This window comes from Haplochromis burtoni, unplaced genomic scaffold (assembly GCF_018398535.1).
Source record: "Haplochromis burtoni strain Fernald_Lab_line unplaced genomic scaffold, NCSU_Asbu1 Contig_430, whole genome shotgun sequence".
Lineage (NCBI taxonomy): Eukaryota > Metazoa > Chordata > Actinopteri > Cichliformes > Cichlidae > Haplochromis > Haplochromis burtoni.
The window spans coordinates 73875-95666 of NW_024582791.1; the positions used below are offsets into that span (position 1 = coordinate 73875).

At 41.6% G+C, this 21792-nt stretch overlaps 1 protein-coding gene across 2 annotated transcripts in view; it reads right to left on the reverse strand.

The window, feature by feature from the left end:
- Nucleotides 1-21792, reverse strand: part of capn1 (calpain 1) — a 31731-nt gene that overhangs the window by 6641 nt on the left and 3298 nt on the right. For both annotated transcript variants that reach the window (XM_005945291.3, XM_005945292.3), the window contains exons 2-11: nt 20374-21102; nt 15644-15713; nt 14236-14354; nt 5425-5558; nt 3989-4157; nt 2638-2721; nt 1961-2046; nt 1730-1804; nt 816-976; nt 127-287 (exon numbers count right to left, since the gene is read on the reverse strand). In XM_005945291.3, the coding sequence (XP_005945353.1) occupies nt 127-287; nt 816-976; nt 1730-1804; nt 1961-2046; nt 2638-2721; nt 3989-4157; nt 5425-5558; nt 14236-14354; nt 15644-15713; nt 20374-20631 (1317 nt within the window). In that variant the 5' untranslated portion in view covers nt 20632-21102. The remainder of the gene's footprint in view (nt 1-126; nt 288-815; nt 977-1729; nt 1805-1960; nt 2047-2637; nt 2722-3988; nt 4158-5424; nt 5559-14235; nt 14355-15643; nt 15714-20373; nt 21103-21792) is intronic.

Genomic DNA, 21792 nt, shown 5'->3' on the forward strand with positions numbered 1-21792 from the left:
GAAAGAAAGAAAGAAAGAAAGAAAGAAAGAAAGAAAGAAAGAAAGAAAGAAAGAAAGAAAGAAAGAAAGAAAGAAAGAAAGAAAGAAAGAAAGTCAATAAGAAATAAATCTACTTTTTTTGCTAACCTCGTACAGAGCAAAACCGATGGTCTCCATGTCTTGGCCCTCTTGCCGTTTCTTCCTGCGGTCCTTTTGCATGAGGGCAACCACAAAGCTGCAGTCTGGATTGCCCTGCATGTCTGGGTTCTGCAGCATGATCTTGAACTGAGGATTCAGCCAAAAACTTGCTGGAGACAAAAGATGAAAAAGTTAAAGTGTTTCCTTTTCAGGCTATAAACTGATGTTCAGTAACAAGGAACAAAGTGAGCTAATGTACAGCCTGCTCTGTCTTATTAAACACTGAATGACATTTCTGTGAAAGATAATCACAATTAAAAACAAATTAACAAGATACATCACATGTGAAGAGACAATAACCACATAACCCTCAACACCTATTTATACTGCAGTAAATCCTGAAAACAGTCCCATTTTCTGCATGTCCTGGTAGAGAATCTCCAAAACCTTTTAAAAGACAATACATTGTTTCATTGCTTAAATAGAAGTCACTGGTTCACATTCCTTCAGGAAGTTAACCCAATCCCTTCCTCACTCAATCTTCCAACTTGCCTTTTTTGATTACAAAAATTCCTGAAGTAAAAATTGTATTAAGCAGAATTAAAACACCACGAGACACGGGTCTGGTGAGATGCAACAACTGTCCATGTCCTACCCTGCGATTTTCCCCTTCTTCTCACTTGCACCACTAATCTTACCTGGGTAGTTCCTGCAGCCTCCGGCTGTGCTGCCTCTCCTCCACTCCCCCTGAAAAAGTGAGGAGCTCCATTTCTTCATCTGGCTGTTCTGCAGGGCGTCCGCCGTCAGGTTGCAGATCTCCAGACGAGAGAACTCACGCAGAAAATCAGTATATGACATCCTGAAAGATTCGATTTTATCGTTAGTTTTCAATCATTAAGTCCAAAGATGGAACCTCGTTTCAGTGCTGAAGAAAAACAGACAATTCAAACAACTTCAGTACTGTGCAAAAGTCTTGAGTCACCCCTCATTTCTTTATAGTTTGCTTCCAAAGAGGAAGACTTTGTCATCATTAAAGTGAGCATTAGCTCTCCTGGCTCTCTGCAGGTGTTTCAATGGGCTTCTTCATTCTCAGTTCAGCCCTTGTACTGGATTATTTTTCAGAGGAATATTAAGACACTTAACACTGACCTCGAAATCATTTAAGCATTAAAAAGGCATGCAAGGGATGACTCAGTGTTATGTCTAGACATAAGAGACTGTCACAAAAAAACCCCAAATTGTTCCCATTTCTTTAATGAATCTATAAAACATCTCAAGTATATCACTGTCTGACAGCACAAAATTATATTTTTGCACCTTATGAGCTGAAGACTTGCCATGTTTTAGCTGCGCAGTATATCCTGAAGGATTTGGGGGAAAATTTGAGATGTTTTTTTCCCCCATTGTAAGTATTTCCAAGCATGTTAGCACATATTTCAATAAATCAGTCAACCCATTTCCCATTTTCCTGGCAAAATTTGAAGACATGAGGACTGGTTTGAGACTTTTGCCCAGCACTTTACTTCTGGATGGACAGACAATCCACATTAGACCCACCACTCCAGTGACAAGTCTCAAATGTTTCACGCGCAAAACACTCGCGTACACTCACCAGAATTCACCATCCTCGCTGCGGTTTTGGAGACGACTTCTGGCAGACGGATCAATAGAGTCCCACTCTCTGGCGCTGAAAGTTTAAAATAAATAAATAAATAAATAAAAAATAATTAAACTGAAGTCCTGGACCCAGTAAAACAGCTGGAAAATTCCTTTCAGTGCCATCCAGGCTCAAAGGAAAACTTGGTGATTCTTAATTGCATAGAACAAAATAAAGAAATCATACTCATCACTCCAGGCTCCGGTCCATTCCACTTCTCCCCAGGGGTTCCTGATGCGAACCAGCTTTGTCATGTTTCCTCTGTACGACACCTACATGCAAAGAAACACACACACACACACATTCATGTTTTCCATCTGCTTCACTTGTTCTTCTTTTTAGTATCCTGCACACATTTGTGTGACTTGGGTAACATGACAGAAGTCAAGTGCAATGTCTGATTTTGTATTAATGTTTTTCCGTACTGCAAAGGACGCTTGTGCTGTGCCCAAAACAAGAGCCAAAGAGAACAAATTCAACACAATTTCATTTACATTTCTTTATAATATGCTGTACGTATGGGTGAAGGGTGAAGGGAAAGCAAACATGAGGAATCTGTTTTGCCCGTGCAAAATAAATGCGCTGCCTTCTTGGTTAGGAAAACTCGCTGGTTAAACAAATGTCAAACAGATGCATTAAATACAGAAAATAAACACACACTGCCTAAGCCTGCTTTCTTTAGTTATAGTTGTTTGTGTGATGTGCATAGATGTATATACGTCTCTACGCTGCAGTAAACAGCAGAGCTGAGCAGTCTGAATATCACTAGTATCGATACCAAACCTGATCAATACCCAGTTTCAAAATACATGAAAATCTGAAAGGAGTTTTATGTTGTGTTAAATAATTTTTGTAGACCTCACCTCTTCCACACCAGTCAGGGAGTAGGCATGTCCCTTCACCAGCTTTTTGAAGGTGACGGCCTCCATATCATTTGCACTGGTGATCTGAGAATGAGGCAACACAACACAAAGAGTTAAACAGAGTTAACCAGGGGTTTGTGACGTCTATAATTCACACAAGTGAAAGTTGACTCTGCTCATCTGGACGTGGCGTTTTCACTCATCCGTGTGGCTTCTTTAGTTTCAGCTGACTGCAGGTTTCCCCGACCTTAAACGGCACATTTGCATAATGACCCAAACTGGCACCACTGACTAACAACTGTGGGGCTGCGAGGTCAGTTTCATGATCGTTCATATGAGGAATGGCTGCAATCACAGCTTTGTAAAAAGGTGACTCTTTACCATGGATGAAGACAATCAGAATGACGGTAACAAAGACAGGAGAAGATGTACGCGCGTACTTTTGCAGGTCGGTGAAATCAAACGATATAATTAGCAGTCACTCACACAGCATGGCACATTCATTAAAAGCAAAAATCTCAAAGAATAAATCTACAGTGTAAATATAGAAGATTTTTCCTGTGTCATTTAAACCTAAGCACAGAAACACAAACAGACTCTGTTTATTCGTTCCTGTTCGTGTCAATCATTTACAATTTCATCATCTCTGGAAGAGAAAACGCATTTCCTTTTTAATTTTGCTCTTTGGACCCAAGTGAAACAGGGAGGCCTAAACAGGGAGGCCTGAACTGATTACAGAAGTTCAGTCCTCCCTGTCTGCAAACACAAGCTTTGCTAAAGTGTCCTTGACAGTTGCACTGACTTCCTGCCAGCTCCAGACCTTTCCCTGTCCTCACTGCGCCCTCCTGGTTTTCCATACACGGGCTTTGTTTACAGGACCCTCCTGAGCCCCAGTGGTGATACTGAGGAGAAGACTTTTCTGACTTTTAGCTGCTGGTCCACAGTTTATGTGGATCTCTGAACTGTAAGAGATATAGCAAAATCTCTCATATTATAAAATGAATTGTACACTGGAGGAAATTTATGTAAGGATTGTTGTTAAAGTAAAAAAAAAAAAAAAAAGCATTTTCTTACTATGAACCTTGGACTTGGAATAATTTACATGAATATAATATAAAAACATGCCTTCATCTACCAGTGAATTTAAAAGGATAGTAAGGAACGCAGTGAAGGAGACTTGTGGTTGTTTCTTTTCATAAGCAACTTTATGTTTTATTGTTTAGCGTCATCATTTATACTTTGTATTATGTTGTGCATTTTGTATTTGGTGTTGAAAAGAGTAAAAGAGTTTGATCCCAGTGGGAGTTCCTGGTAAAATAAAAGTAACAATAATGAATGTTGCAGTACTGACGTCAATCGAGCAGCCGAGAAGTGATCCTCTTTCAACAGCTCTGCGGATGATGCTGAAGAGGTCCGAGGGGGCTTTGTTCAGATCGTACATCTCCGTCACACCTCCAGTAAAGTCTTCAAAACCCTCACATGTGCTGCCGCCTGACAGAGCCTCATAACAGCCATTCAACCTGCGTCAGAAATAGAAATTAAATGGAGTCCCGCTACAAAATAAATAAATATACTGCATAGTTTAATATTAGAGTTGAGGATTAAACCCTAATATATGTAGAAACTTATTTCTATATTTTAAAGTGTCACTGCTTAACAATGTGCTAAAATACCATATATGGCTGCACAGGAACACGTGTAATCTTACTTTTACGTCACACTCATCCAGGAAGCTCTCTTAACTCTGAAGCCGTAAACTTATAGGAACAATGATGAGTTTCTCCTACACAGCCAACCAAAATTTACAACCGGGGCCACAGCTGTCCACTCAAGCAGCTGTGTTTCTTCAGGCCCTCTTTAAGAGCTTCAAGTATTTCTCAATCATGCCGGCCACAAGTTTTTTGGCACCAGAAACACTCATTTCTGAAGTGCCGGGGACAATTAATGAAAACTGACCTCAATTGTGATCAGATTTTGTTTTGAACTAAAACCTGAGCAGACACAACTTCATGTCATGTGTGCATCACTGTAAGGTTAGCATAAACAAACAAACTAAAGGAAATACGAGGGAACATTTGTTCTTTGGAGAATGCACCAGAATTGACTGAGTGTAAAAGCAGGCTGCAAACAGCAGAAAGGCTCAATGACAGTGTAAGAAAAATAGATAAAAGTGAAACCATAACATGTCCAAGTGCAGATAACATAGGTAACACACAGAATTTGGATCAATCCATAATTTACAGGTGATTACAACGTATCATTCAGCTACTTGTAACACATTTTACAATCTTTTTGCATCTTTCTTACACGCTCACGCTGCAGTATTGTTAGGTCTGTGTTTTTAGACTGTTGTTAGGTGGTTGCTATGCAACATCATGACATCCTAACCATTTTTTGTGAATATAAATGACATGGTATTGTCATAAAATTTGTAAGATACAACGCTTACTGCGTCATAAGGGCCTCTTGGTAGGTGGTTGCTAGGTAACATGATGACGTAACAATATTTGACATGCTAAAGACACTTCAGGGCCATAAGTTGCACCTTTATGCCAAGTTTGGTGTCTTAACTCATGACTGAGTAGAATCAAGTCAGACAGAGATCTGACGCATTCAATAAAACATATCTAATCATTGGATGCACAGATTCTCTTATTTATTTGAAGCATAAGAAGAATATGAAAGAGGCTGCTTTCCCTACAGGGACAAAATAATACACATTAAAGATCGGCGTTTGCTAAAGTTAAAGTTTTTTTCCTCAGGTGCCGTCCTCTGTACCACTCTTACTTGGCGTAGGCCTTTTCCATCAGAGCGCTCCAAAACTCAGTTCCATCTTTTGAGTGGACAAACAGAAGCTTCCCATCTCTCGCCGGCAGCCGATCGTCAATCACGACGTCCACCCACTCGCCAAACTGCCAGAACTGTGGAGAACAGAGCAGAGAACAGCGATACAGAGATGGTTTAACGTTCTGCTGAAGTTCTGGAGAACCTGGGCCCATTTTAAAACATTCAAGACCATAATTTCAAACTGTTTATCACCTTTATACGTGCATTTTTAATATGCTTGTATGAGAATTGGTTAGAGACATAAATTAGCATTGGTGTACTACTTGTTGGCCTCTGAATCCCAATGGCTCTCTCAAATCCCAGATCGCGCTATTATAATCTCCTTTGTGAAGTCTAACTAATACTAATTAATCTCTAATTACTCAGTTTCACTGAAATAGGATTTAGGATAGGATTACCAAAAAAGACAAACCTGACCAATCAGATGTGTCTTTCCAATTTATCACTACCAACACAGGAAGAAAATTGTCTCCAGCTAATCACACATCTGGGTGATACGACAGCCTTCTTTGGCAACTCAACTGGATCATTTTAATCCTTCATTCATTTCTTTTACACTGAACAGCATCACCAGGAGTATTCACTTGTTCACATGCATATGAACTCTAGTTACGTCCCATTTGTAACCCACAGGGTTTGATGTCGGCCCGCCGTTTACGGCTATAACAGCTTTGATTCTTTTAGGAAGGCTTTCCCCGAGCTTAAGTTTATGGGAGTTTTCATTCTTACAGAAGTGCATTGGTGAAGTCAGACACTGATGCTGGATGAGAAAGCCTGGCTCACAGTCTCTGTTCTAATTTATGCCAGAGGTGCTCTGTCGGGTTTGTCATTTGTCATTCTGTCATCCGTGTCTTCGTGGACATTGGTTTGTGCACTGGTGCTCAGTCATGCTGGAAAAAGAAGGGCTCAGCTCCAAACTGTTCACTCAAAGTTTTGGGTCATGAAATATCTCGAAACGTCTTGTTATGCTGAAGCACTGAGAGTGCAATGCAGAGTATTCCATTCACTGGAACTAAAGGGCTGAGCCCTCTTGCAAAACAACCCCACTCCATAATCCCCGCTACAACAAACTTTCTACAAAGCAGTCAGACAAGCTGTTCTCCCAGACTCATCCATCAGATTGCCACTCTCTTCTTTCTTTCATTCTCCACAGAGAACACGTGTCCACTGCTCTACAGTCCACTGGTGGCGTGCTTTACACCACTGCATCCGAAGCTTTGCATTGTTCTCGGTGATGTAAGGCTTTGACGCAGCTGCTCAGCCATGTAAATCTATTCTATGAAGCTCTCTGTGCTCTCGTCTCAAGCTAATTTAAAGGCCACATGAAGTTTGGAGATCTGTAGCGACTGATCTGAAGAAAGTTGGCGACGTCTGCACACTTTGTGCCTCAGCACCCGCTGACCCCACTCTGATTTTACACAGTCAACCACTCCCAGTCTCCCAGTCGCTTACACTTTGTTATAATCCTACTAACATTTCACTGTGGGATATTTAGTAGTGAGGAAATGTCATGTCTGGACTTGTTGCACAGGTGGCATCCTGTCACGGTACCACTCTGGAATCCACTGAGCTCCTGAGAGCGAGTCATTCCTGTGCCAATGTTTGTAGAAGCAGTCTGCATGCTGAGGTGCTTGACTTTATACACCTGTGACCATTGAAGTGAGTTACGAGTGAGCGAATACTTTTGACAATGTAGTGTAGTTCCAGCACAAAGCATGAAACTCTTGAACTGCACAGATTTTACAGGTATTTCTAATTTCCAACCTTCCCCTGTTTAATATCTTTGTAATACTAAGATCATAAAAGGCAACATTAACTGCAAGTCACACCACCACCCTAAATGTTCAGATGCTTTCCTAAACCAGTCCTGCAATCAGTTATTCACATTCACATCTTCTCTAACCAATCAGGCAGCCTGACACAAATGAGGGCTGGGTGAATTTCTGTGAAATGCTTTTGGATCAGATTCAAAAAACGATTTCCCTGAATTGTTGTTCTGCTTTTCACACATAAGATGTGACTGTGTTGTCCAGCAGGGGGCAGAAGAGACCAAGACAACACAATGAAAAGTTGTACAAAAAGAGTTGAGGGTAAAAATGATCTGGAGCAGGGATTCATTTAAGAAAGATTAAAAAAAAAAAGAGTGGATCAGTTATTTAATTTTAGTTATTTTATGTAATTTTGCTTTCAGTCATTTTCTTCAACTTATTCATGTCAGGGTTGGAGGGGCGGCTGGACCAGGGTACACTCTGTACAGGGCTAACACAGAGACAGACAGGTACTCTAACTCAGACCTGATATAATTATCAAATAACTTAACCCCACTAACTGCATGTCTTTGCATGCTTTCCATGTGTCTGTGTTGGCTCTTTCCAGGTGCTCCGGCTTCCTCCCACGGTCCAAACTCCACACTGAAAGACACTGGCTAAATGATCCGATTCAAACCCAGGACCTTCTTGCTGTGAGGCAACAGTGCTAACTGCATTTTATTTAATAAGAACAACTTAGTTCAGGAAAAAATAGGAACATTTTGTTTTGGGTACTTTTTCCTAAACCAGTCCTGTAATTGTCTGTTTGCATGACAAATTAGCTGCGAGTCGGGATCTCTAACCAAAGCAGGCGGTCTGATGCAAATCAGGGCAGGGCAAATTTCTCTGAAATGTTTTTTTTACAGAAGATTAAAAGAAGTCACTCTGGATTGTTGTTGTGTTTTCCGGGAACAGGATGGAAAAGCTGCACAAAAAGAGAGTGGAGGACAAAAATGATGTGGCGCAGGGGCCGAGTTATAAGCCAGACAGGTTTAAGAAGGGTAAAAACAAGGCAGAATTTCTGCTGTTGAGTCTGTTGTTCCATAGAAACATAACCAAAATACATGAAACCCTGGAGTCATTCACATTAGTTTCCAGCAGAGAGAGCTGAGAGCACTCAGAGCAAATTCAACACAGCTGATGGGAATAAACCAAAACGCCTCAGCATGTGACTTACTGTAAGTCCACCTGGACACAATTCATGTCTTGTGATGCAACAATAAAATCTGTTCGCATGAAAGAGCGATCAGATAAGACATACATAAAGGTCATCCATCTACTTGAGCGTGTAAAAACTGGGTGAAAACTTTTTTTGTGTTTGAAACTCTGAAAGCCACACCCATCTGTAACATCCACTCCTTTGACTGTGCTCAACGTTCTGCCATCAAGGGGTAACTTACATCCAGGAAGTGTAACTACATAGTTATTAACTGAGCCACAAACATTTTCTCAGCTTTGGGCTCCTACACACATTACGCTGCTAACTTTGACACTTTGGCTTTGGGGAAGAGATACCAGACACAAAAAATCCAGACTGAAAGAGCTTCTTCCTCAAGGGACTGATTAAGTACATTGGCAAATTCACAATATTGCGATATCTGCACTCATGAATAACCAAAACAAGCCACTGATGTCTGCACGTTACTTGCTGCCATAACAAGACAATGTTAGTGTATATATAGTGTTTTGGTGTGTATTTAACAGGAATGGATGGATTCACAACACGGTCGGCTGAAGTCGACACAAAGCATACACACACACCAACCAACCACACATATACAGGAAATACAGGGCTGCCTCTGGTAAACGTACAGGCCTGCACACATTTCTTCATTCTGCTTATTAAACCTGACATTGTTGAGGCTTTTTCTCACAGCTCTGTGGGAGAAACACCTCGTCTAACCGGGGGAAGCTAACCATTCCCACATCTGTGTCATGACTTGCAGCGACTCTGCCTTCACATTTGAGAAGCGCTTAACAAACTGTCAAAAGGTCCATGTGTAAAAAGCGAGCTATAAAAAGAGTATCATAAAGGATTCTGCCCTGCTTTCCTTTGTGGACGCCGACTTGTTTATAATTCATTCCCCCTCTCCTTTTGTCTCCCTGACTTTCTTCTTCACGCAGACTCCTTGTTCTCTCCACTTCTTAAACCAGTTAGGATACCCACAACCAGCACACACATGATCTCTTTTTTTTCTCCCCAGTGACTCACTCAGATCTGGATAAATTATCCTGAGGCTTAAACTCACACACAAAGAAAAGAAATCCTACAAAGACTCAGCAGCACACAAAAGCAAAGAAGCAGTAGGAACATGCTTATATGCTAGCGGCAACGCAAACACAATCAAAAGAGGCTCATAGTAAAAAAAATAACACGAGAGGCAAAAAAACGATAGTGAAGCCGTGTGTATTTAACAAGCTGTTTAGCCATAATTCACTCACTCATACAACACATTCATTCATTTATGTTCCCTCAGAGCAGACTGAAGCATTAGCTCCTCTCACTGTAGCAGAGAGCAGCATCTATACATGAAATTTACTGCACACTGCAGTCAACAAAACACAAACGAACACAGAGTCTCTGGAAGTAATCAGCTAAACGATTCTTCATTCTATTCTTGGCTGACCTCACTGTAACTGAATCAGCAAACCCAAAAAAATCCAGTGTAAATTAGCTTAGCTCTGTGTGTGTCTGTGCGACTGCATTTATTGATCCTTTGATATGAAATGAGTCAGAGGAGCAGCCGGGAGATGTCATCCTTTTTGCCAATGTCATTTCAGAGCAGTGGGCCTTTACCCACACAGTGATAAAATCCTGAGAGTCGATTGATAAAAGTTCTGCTATTTGTGCGCGCAAACACGGTGCTGCATCTTTAATGACTGAGCTGTCCAGCTGACAGGGATCCAGGATGGATACTTTCACTGCGAGTGTATTTGTTGTACTTCACAACTCCAAGCATGTAATATGTGACTTTGTCGTGTGAGAGTGTGTCCGCTCTGCTCTCTGTCACACTTCCTCATTCCCTCCCCTTTCACTCTCTGCCTCTTTACCCTTCACTTGGCAGGCTCACAGTCTAGTTGGCAACGAGATCACTGCCTGACGAAGCGCCCGCCAACACTAAAGTATATTAAGCACTTTATATCGCTAACTGAGCCAACTGCCAGAAACTTCAGGGTACAGTCATACTTAGCTATTGGGTTGTGTGTGAAGGTTAGTGCTAACTTTCACCTTTATAACAACTACAAAAATTGATGAATTACTTTGGACCTCAACCCTTTAAAATAACTCTTAAAGTTTTCATTAAATGTGCGGCAGGTTTGACTGTTGATGCTGACACAGCAGGCTCCGATCTGCACATTGCTCGAGAGTTATATTGGCCATATTGGATGGGACGTAAACAGCAGGCACAAGGATAAACTAATAATTTCCCCTAGTTTTCCACAATGGGTTGGTTAATTTCAAGAAGTTGCACATTGTTTTCAGGTGAAATTAGTTTCAAAGAAGGCGCTACAACAAAACCTTGTGATTGATTTGGTCACTGGCAGATTTCCATGGTTGCTTGTAGTTTGCATGGAGGACGCCAACATGTCAGCATTCACTCGCTAACCACTGGCTAAGTGGTAGTAAAACTTGAAAAAGTGTTACCTTAACAGGCAACAGCTAATGTTCACCTTCAAAATAAAAGTTTCGCCTCAGCAATCCATCCAACACATTTCAAAAGGCTCAACTTTTAAATTGAAGGCAAAAAGGACACGCTCCTAAAACCAAGGGGTTTTTGTCCTGTTTGTATTCAAATTCAGAGTTTCCAGAGCTCTGAGAACAGTTGACAAGTGCCTGCTGACAAGGAAATGTCGTCTATCCAAACTATGAGCACCCACAGCAATCTGCTAGCAACCAAATCAAGGGAGCGTTTGCCAAATGCTCTGGGAATACACAATTTTACCCACAAATCAGTTGCTGACTCAGGCCTTATTGCCTGGACCCTACAGAGCCATACATCCAAAATGGCAAACAAGTCAACATCACATCGTTAGCAGCCGTATAACTGCAAAACCTCAACACATTTATTTCACATTTGACATTTTAAAGGGTCTAACACTAGACCAGGACACACTGTAGAGTTTTTCATTCTGCTTTGTAATAACAACCAAACATCAGCTTGACAGGCTTCAATAGCACTGCTATACTTAATGAAATGCTAATACATGCCACTGAAGTGGGCTATATTAGCATTAAATCAAAGTGCAGTTGGGGCAAAACATTACAAATGAACTGATGTGATGACGAACTGCTGTCACTGGAGACTGCTTTATTATTGAAAACCATGCAGATAATAACACCATAATAACTAGCAGCATCTCTGTAAGTGCCAGTAAGCAAAAAAAAGAGGTGAAAAATCCACTCTAAAAGAATAAAGCGTGGATTTGCACACTCTAATCACATCTTCCATTATTCCCTCACTTCGGCTGTAAACGTACCACATTCAAATTGAAAGTGCAATAATCATAAACCACTGCTTTAATACGACTCCCTATCTAGCATTGGGCTGCATGTGCATGTTGCTCACCTGCTCACTGGCCGCAACATAAAAGGTAGCATTGTGAGGCCAACACCTGTGTCCCCGCCACAGCGCGCGCAGCAGCTACGTTGCTTGTGACTGTTTGTTGTGTGCAAAGTTCAGCTGATAAGCCCTAGTCGGCTGCAAGAGGCTCACACCAAAGAAAACATTTGTATTTATGTTGCAAAGCAGAACTTGTTACACTGAGCTACGATGTGCACTCAACACATTTGACAGGGGATAGTCAACTTTACCTTTGTCTTGAAAGATTAGATTGTGCTTAAACTTGCAGTTTCTGATAAGGAAGTGGCTTTTTGCCAGTTTGGAGAGCACGCTCAGATCTCCACTGGCAGGGTGAGGGGGTGTGAGGTCAGTTACGTTGGGCGACTCAAGTGTGGACTGAAACAAAAAGACAGGCTTATAGCAGCAACGCCGCCTTTTAACCTTCTATCTCTTCTCAGAAAATTAAGCTTTTGGATACTGTTCAAAGAAGAACCTGAACGTCGGGCCTACAGCTGAATAGTCGTTAGGCATTTTTCAGAGAATCTGGTGCTGCTCAAGTTTTCTTGGCAAATACTGTGAAACTGACAACGCCCTGATACTCTTCCTACTGCGACTCCATTTCAAAACCAGAACACACCTTATGGCTGTAAGCAAGCTGCAGGTAATATCCCTGTCTGTCAGACGCAGACAAAGAATTAAATACAAGGAAACAGTAAGCCATATGACGTTAAAAACAAGGACTGGGTTTACAGCGGACTTCCTCTAATCCACGTAAAGGCTCCTATAGATACATATACTCACTTAACCTTCTAGGACCTGGCGTCCACATATGTGCACAACACATTTTAGGTTGTCTAGACCAAAACACAAAATTTTGCTCTACAAGGGCCTGAAATCCACGTACGATGTTATACTGCACCTGTTCTATTGAAATATAAAGCGAATGTACTCATATGTGGATCTCATTTTTCTCAGAAGCAAAGCTCAGGTTACAAAATCCCCCCCCCCAAATAAATAAATAAATAAATCAGGTAATTCTTGTTTTTTCCATTCACTGGGTCCCAATCATCCCACGTAGCAAGGAGAAATTAAAAATGTATGACATGAGAGAGTTCGGGTCTTGGGACGTTAAATATTTTAATAAACTGGATTTAGGTTCTATAATGTCTCAACTTGAAGGCAGAGGGCTTTAACTTCTCATTAGTGATCATGATTGACTACAACTGGTAGTTGTAGGACTGATTTGACAGCAGTCATTGGATTAACCGATACTCAGAACAACAAACAAGTGGATACAGGTAAAAATTATCCTGTCTGCAAGAGAACCCAAAGTATCATCCAAGTAATCGGTTAACCATAAGCAGTTCCCCACATGGACAAGCCAAATGCCTCCTGGTGAAAAGTTTTATGGTAAAACAAAACAAACATTCAACTATTTGGCCACAATGACGAGATGTGTTTGGACGAGTAAAGGTGAGGCTTTCACATCTAAGAACTCTGCACCAACTGGCAAGCACGGTGGCGGTAACATCATGTTCTGGGGCCGTTATGCTGCCAGCGGTACTGGTACATTTCACACGGGTGGAGTAATAAATTCTTTAACTTAACCTCAAAGCAACTACTAAATGGTTGAAACTTGGACTCAGCTGGGTATTCCAACAGGACAATGATCCCAAACACATATCATAACTGGTTTTGGAATGAACAGAGCAGACTAACATTAAGCCTTTTTTTTATGTCCTTCCTAAAGCTCTGATCTCAAGCTCTGAATCGATCTGCTATGGGGCTTTTAACCGAATATTAGTGAGGGTCTACAATGTATATATACACTTGCCAGATCTTGTGTGGATTAGATTCTAACATGTGCACCAGCTTGTGCCCAGAAATGCCCACAAAATCGTAAAAAAAAAAAAAAAGTTGCACAGCAAGAAGTGTTGCATTATGTCCTGTTTCTACAACAAAATAACACAACAGAAAGCAGTGAGATGCAGCGAATTCAAAAGTCCAATCTCTGGTGTTTCACAGCTTCCCCATATCTTCAGATAAATATCAGTTTTCCACCTCAGTTTGAAAGTCGTCACTGAGGAATTGAAGGGAAAAAACAGCATTGCTCAGCAGCTCATGTATAGTGATTACACAATTATCTGTGTTATATAAGCAGCCGACATCACAACCTGCGTATAAATTGTCATGTTTGGAATCACTTGCACTTAGTTTGAGAGCCCATACCCATATTCAGGCCTCAGTAACCTGCTTTTGGCCTGATAACCGCTTGCAGCTGGTTACGTGTAACAGCTGTCTGCAATGTTTTTCAGGCGCTATCCTTTGATATGTTTGGAAAAAACAAAAGGAAAGGATATGAAGCTGTCAGTAGTCATTACCTGGAAGTGAAAGATGCCAGCATATCCCTGCTGGAAACCCTGTCCGTGAGGAACCACTCTGTGGAGGAGATGGTCATTTAGGGTCAGCGATGCGATGGCTGCCAGCAACCAGCAGTCCCCTGAAGAAACGCAAAGACAGTTTTACTACCATTATAAATCAACTGAGAGCTGTCATGATAAGCACGAGTCTGTGTTTACATTAGCAAATAATTTCAACTTTTAGCCACACACAAAACTGGAATTCACCCACAAAGAGTAAAGGTTTGCACAGGCTTTGCATTCTGGGAAATGGGAGAGGCGAGCACAGAATCTCAGACTCGCCATGACTCACTCATGTTGTTAGTAGGACTTCCATAGTGGGTTCAAGCCACAGTTGCCACTTCCATTATTATACTGTGTTGCCAAAGAGCATTTGCTAGAAGATGGGAAGCCAATGACTGGCATAGTTCATTTAGCAGTTTGACTGTCATCATATTCTCTGTTACAAGACCTACAATTATCCTTTCACCGTCAAAACCGTGTTGCGTTCGGTGTTGTGTTATCTTTTATGGGAGGAGTTGTGACTGACATGTTATTGAAACTTTAGGTTTTATTCTGGCTGTGTTACTGACACACAACAGTGCTGCACTTCTCTGCTGAAAGTTATACTCAAGATAAAAATGAAGTCATTGAGTTTTATATTTTCATACAAGTAACACGCAGGAGTTCCTAAACTTTTTTCTGTCCATAGACAGTAGGAAATATAGATGTAGGTGGAGCCTCCATTCTATATGGTTTTTGCATGCAGCTGCAAAAAGACCTATGGGGGGGGGGAAAGGTTTTCTGATTTGAAGTCTGTAAGGCCTTTAAAAAGTGATTTCTTAGTCTTGTTTACACGAACACTGATCCTTTTCCACAGAGTAATGTATTATGTTTTCTGGTTCAGGATTTTGGAGGTTTTTGCGATACTTTTGGCAGTGCCTAAGATATCTACTGAAAGAAATGGAAGATGCCTTTGCTTACAGATATGACAAGGCATAAATTATAAATGTTATATAAAATAAAAAATATATTTTTTTTAAAAACTAAAACTTTTCTTTTCCCTGAAAGAACTACCACAAGACCATATCTGGATTATCCCCCTCTCTATATCAGATTTTTGCTGTGAAAGGTTCTGTGTCTCGCTGAAGTTCATGCTGTATGCGGAGTAGAGGGACGCTTCACTTATTCATGACTTGCATCCAGCATCTCCCTAGATTTAGCACAGCAACTAACATCTATGCACTCAGTTACCTGTTTGTTTGTTCTTTTGGCAGTGTTCTCTTTTGCTTTCTGCCAGATTAAATCTCAGTTCTACCCCTCGGGTCTAATAGATGAATCATGCAGTAGTAACACTGAAACAGTTGGGAACACTCCCAATGGGACTTACCCAAAGCACCCTGACAGATGTCAGTGCGAGTAGCTCCATCTACGATGAACTCGGGCCGTTTGCAGAGCTCCTGTCGGTGCACACGCACAAACACACAAATTAGCACTTCTTTGCCTTCAGACATACATTTTGCAAACATGTCGTCTTCCTCCCTTTCTTTTCTCATTTTCATCTCATTGAACCTGCTCTGGAAACCCAAACAATGATAGCAAGAATACCAATGGTACCCATTCCCTGATAGAAGAAACATTAAAAATTAATCATTAGAGATTTATGCAAGTAATCTGTCATTTAACACTGCATCTTTATCAGTCTTATCTCCAACTGATGATTAGTGTCAGACATGAACTGAAGCAACAGTAACAGAGCTAATGAAGCAAGTCTACAAAAGCTGCCCACTTTGATTCTATAATCTAAACTTAAGTGTCTTTTTCAAGCTCCGTGGCTACCAGGAGCTTGAAACCCCTGACAGGAGTGCTTACAGTCAGGAGTTAAAGTGGGATTTGGCAGCTGCAGGAAACCTAAACTCATGTGTAGCAGGGCAGCAATTCAGAATTGAGTGCTATGTCTCTGCGTATAATGTCTCTTGTGCAACCCACATCCTGCTCTGCAACAGTCCAACATAGTCAACAAACACAGCAAACGTCCCAGTTTATTCTGTACTTACTGTCTGTTACAAACTTTACTACACAGCAGACACATGCATTTATTTCTTCCCTGGGAAACACAGTCATTGTACTCTTAGCTGGCAGACAATCCAATGCCGCTCTCTCGTATCAGTCATGTGCGAATCGAGCTGGGCAATTGTCTGGTCTATCTTGTCAGATTGCTACTTTTAAACTGAAGCTTGAGACAATTAACCAGATCTTGCACGCACAAAACAAAACTTCTACTTTTCAACACGTGGGCTCCAAATAGTTTTTCAAACATGTAGTCTTTCAGTCAAGGTTTAGGAACAACTCTGGATTAGTGCAGGAGGAACACGCAACATTTCTGTCTGTGTGCTTGTTTCTTTGTCTGCCAACGCTTCAAACACTATCAGGAATTGAGCAACCAAACCTGGCACACGGGTACAGCTCAGGCTCCTGAAGATTCTTATCTCTATCACATAGCCTGGAAACCACTTAGCACAGGGCTGAATGAAGCGCCTTGAGGCAACTTTTGTTGTGATTTAGCGCTATATAAATAAAATTGAATTGAATTAAAAAAATGACCTGGTTTTTTTTTTGGTTTTTTTTTTTAATGCATCTACAACACAAGCAGCATTTCATTTAAATTTAGGGTTAACATCATAAACAGGCCAGACAATACTGTAGCACAGACACCTGCTAGTATAATAAATACAAAATGCTCTATTCTACAGATGATCTGCTTGTTTATACCTTATTAAAATTCATGTATTCTTAGAGAGGAAGTGAACTGTTTTAAGTTGCTTCCTGGGAGCAGCGGGTATCAAGGTGGCAGTTCATACACACAAAAGCTATTTTAGCTAATTATAGCTAGTAGACACACTTAAAACAGCTTCTAATAAAGTAACTGATCGAATAGAGTCTTTTTTATTAGTTTAATACCAAATAATAAATTGAGTAAGAAGTTGTAAGAAGGTAGTTTTCTTTGGGATTAATGGAGCTAGCTTCAAGCACAATACTCTTAGTCATTGTAGCGAGCTAGGCAAGCAAATCCTAAAGTTGTCAAAGCTCTTTTCTGAAAAATCTCCCAGTCTAGTGTTTTTTGTTCACATTTGATTTGCACAACTTCCTGCTTCCTAAACCTTTTTGTACTCAGTGTGGTGAGAAACCCCACGAAGCTATAAAAACAAATATTTTGTGTCATGCTAAGCAAACATGCCAACTATTCAACACATGGCCTAACTCACTGAGGCATCCTGGGCATTTTTAAACACTCACACAAAGCCTTTTTTTTTTGGCCGGGGGGGGGCATCATGACCCTCCTAGTGTAAATATTACAGATCCTGTGGTGCAGGTCATGCATGCATTATGAAGTGCTATTTCTGGAAGGCTGAGACCTCAGAAAAGCATTAGATGCAACAAAGAAACAAAAAACATACACTCATGAACACATGACGATCTGCATACTCAAAAGAAAGCCGAAATTATCACAAGGCAAAGCTTTTAAGACCACAGCACGCTCTGTTACTGCAGAACTGACAACAGCAACTTGCCACAGTGTCTGCAAATAGAATAAAAAAGGAGAGCACACCGTGTTCAAGGCATGCTCACAAATACAATTCCACTTTCTTCTCTGGTGCTGCTTCTAGCTGCACAGACCACACTGGTGCATTTATAACAGAGTAAAAGGTGATGAGAGAAGAAAAGACGTGACATGGTAGACGATGTGATATAAGAAGCCCCTCATAAGACCTCAAGTCTGTGAGGAAAGCTTGCTTAAGTGTACCAGGTAATAAAAGACCTTAGAGGTGAGCTGTTATAGGTGGTGGTTGGAACTTCAGGGTTTGAGATGACCATATCTGGAAAATGCCCTCTCTTTGACATCATGCAGAGTCCAGAGAAAATAATAATAATAACGAAACGTCTGAAACAAATCATTTACAGCAGTCTGAAGTCTGAGCTTTTGGCTCATATTCTGATATACAATGACTTTATTATTTTAAACTTTGCCCATAATAAACAGTCTTATCCGCCTATAACCCAGCAACTATATGACAGAAAGTAAATAAAATAAATAAGGTCCTTCTCTGCCCTGTTGGACGTGACCCACCACGTCCAACAGGGCAGAGGAGGATTTGAACTTGAAGCAGTAACACCTCGGTGGCAACAGGCATCTGTAACCGAACATCGGAAAATGGTAGTGGAGGAGGTGCGTCGACAGGAGGAAACAGTAAGACATGCTAGAGCGGTAGCGCTGACCAAGCAGGATCGCTGGATGAACTGGGAGAGGAAACGCACATGGAGTGAAATCTGGGGAATGGAGTCTAATAGACTAAGTTTCATCATCTGAGCGACACACGATGTGCTACCTTCCCCAATAAATCTGGAGCTGTGGTTTGGAAAGGACCCATCTTGCCCCCTGTGTACAGTCCCAGCCACACTCAAGCACATCTTGGTTGGTTGTAGGACTAGCCTTACTCAGGGCGGATACACATGGAGACACAACCAGATCCTCAGGTGTCTAGCCGAGAAAGTTGAGTGCAAAAGAAAATCCATCAACGCTCAACCTTTTACGAACCAAGAGGAGCGTCAGTTTTCATAAGCATTTGTCCGGGAGGGAGACAAGCCGAGGACGAGCCCCCCAACCCCGGACCTGGGACCGCTGGAGGTTGCCAGGGATTGGCAGATGCACATGGACTTGGATCAGAGGCTAATTTTTCCCGCAGAGATCATAACAACTACTCTGCGACCAGACCTCGTCCTTTGGTCTAACTCCCCAAAACGTGCTTACATCATTGAGCCGACGGTACCATGGGAGGACGCAATTGAGGAAGGATTCGAGCGTAAGAAGCTGCGGTGTGCCAACTTGGCAGCTGAAGCAGAGGACAGAGGCTGGAAGATCAAGGTGCGCCCGGTGGAAGTGGGGTGCAGAGGCTTTGTTGCCAGAACAACAGCGAATTGCTTAGATTGGGACTGCTGTCAAATGTTAGTGCTTGCCAGCTCTGCTTAAACACACCCACTACAGGTGGTCATGGGACATGGTTTTTTTAGGCACTGGTGCACTAAATGTGTGCACAGTAACACGAGTTTTATACTACAGGGCATGCAACAGCAGATAGCTCTTGTCAGATGGGTGCACATATTTAAAATACTATGGCTCAGGCTATGGTGCTGCAGTCATGTGCAGGACATCAAGATGTCCACTTGCTTGCTGTGAATTCTCCAGACAATTACCTACTCTACTGTTAGTGGCTCGTTCAGACATTACACATTGTTTACAAAGGAGCTGCTACTTTAAAAAACCACCAAATATCTGAGTGAGGCGTTTGTAGGCATGAGTCAGACATTTGCATTGTGATGCAGTGCAGCCAGATAAGATCTACTACAATTCAGGGGTGTGGTCTGCTACACTGTAGAAAAACAGCTCCACTAGGTTGCCAAAAGCATTAATTCGTCTGTCTTCACACCTATATGAATTCAAGTGACATCTTATTCTTAATACATATGGTTTAATATGTTGATGGTCCACTTTTTGCAGGTATAACATCTTCAGCTCTTCCTAAAGGTGTTTTTTTTTTCAGGTTGAGGTGCAGGCCAGTCTAGTTCTTCCACACCACACTCACTCATCCATGCCTTTATGGACATTGCTTTGTGCACTGGTGTGCAGTGATGTTGGAACAGGAAGTGGCCATCACCAACATTTCTTGCTATGTTAAAGCATTAAGCACGCTGGCAGAGTTACTGTCATTCCCAAACGCTTGCTCTTTGTTATAATACCACGAACAATTGACTGTGGAATATTTAGTAGTGAGGAAATTTCATGACTGGACTTGTTGCACAGGTGGAATCCTATCACAGTTCCTATGTCCAAGGAAGTGATTGGAAAACCTCCATTTAATTATTTAATGGGGTAGTGAATACTTTTAGCAACACACTGACATTAAAATGATATTAACCTTCTAAAAAACACAGTAAATAAATCTGGAAACACCATCTATAACTTTAAACATCTACAATAAATGATGTGAAAGGCTTCTATATTCCCCTTACCCACGCTTGGGCAAAAGACACAAAAACACGGCCACCGCCGCAATTTCTCACCGTGGGCCTCATCCAGCGCATGCCGCTGGTCTTTGCCGATCTGGGGCCGAGTTCGTTGAATCCCAAAGATGACGCTACAGCAGGAAACAGGCTGTCCTCAAACAATCTCCCGCTTTGAAGGCACTGGGCTTTCAGAGAATCATAGTCCTGACCCAAGAACTTCACCGCATTGTGGTTCTGCCCCAGGCCCTCATCACGATCCCACTGGCTCCTCAGTTTGTAGGCCATGCCTGTGGCATAAATGGGCTGCTCTGCCATCTTGAGCTTGTGGAGTTAACGGAGAACAGTAGGACTGACAGCTGCTATCAATTTGATTCTCTTTGGAACCACAATAAGAAGTAAAGATGTGTCAATTATTAAAGACGCAACAGCAGCCTATTGAGCTTTTATAATCTAAAGCACTGTGCTGATGTAAACCTGATACACAGTGGTAATGGCTTCAAGGCTCAATCTTCAGTTAGAATAAAACATCAGTAGCTATGAAGATGCTATTAAACACTGATGAGGCTAGTCTGCTGCTTGGCTGTGGTGTATGTGGTTGCACTCTAGCTGGATGCTTTGATTGCAGTCACAAACGGAGAAGCTCAAAAATCCAAAGCTTGTCACAGTAGAGACGTCTTCCTCATTACAAAAGATCCAGATAACACCAGTCCCCGTCTGTTGTTCTTTTTTTGCCACGTTCACGCAGTGCAGGATCACACCCTGTCCTTATCACGGCAGCGGACAACCCTGCACAAAAACAAAGTGAGAAATTGAGCACAAAAGAGAAAAGGTTATCCAGTGAGATACAAGATACACGTTTGTACATACCAATACTATCTACGCATACATCACAGAACAAAAGCAGAGGCTGTGCACACCCTCCATGTGCACAGACACTAAGAGTTTAAAAGACAAACGAGGCATCCTTGTTTCTTTGCAGTCATCCATATATGTGCATTCTTAGAAAAGCCCGGCAAAGTTGGCACATCTGTGCTACTTTTACTGTGGTGCACTGAATGTGTGCACAGTGTAAGTGAGAACTAAATTTGAAGTCAATGTTTAATCAGAAAAGCACATTAATAACAAAGCAGGATACCAACTGTGTGTGTGTGTGTGTGTGTGTGTGTGTGTGTGTGTGTTGATGCACAATAAAGGTTGCATGAGGCAAAGAACAAGCACAAGCTCTCTGTGAGACGCTTTAATTAAGCAGAGGCTGAGATGAAGAAGCATTTCTATCATTAGTGCCGGCGCAGACAGAACTGGAGCTTTGGACAGAGTTAGTCTCACTTTGTTGCTTTGAGTCTGCGTCTTTTCCATCAAACACAGAGTGGAAGGCGTTTATTTTTATCTTCTTTCAACTCTCTCAGCTTTTTGGTTTTTTCACTCCCTCACCTCAGATATGCACATAAAGATACGCACTTCCTGTTTTCAGTCCAC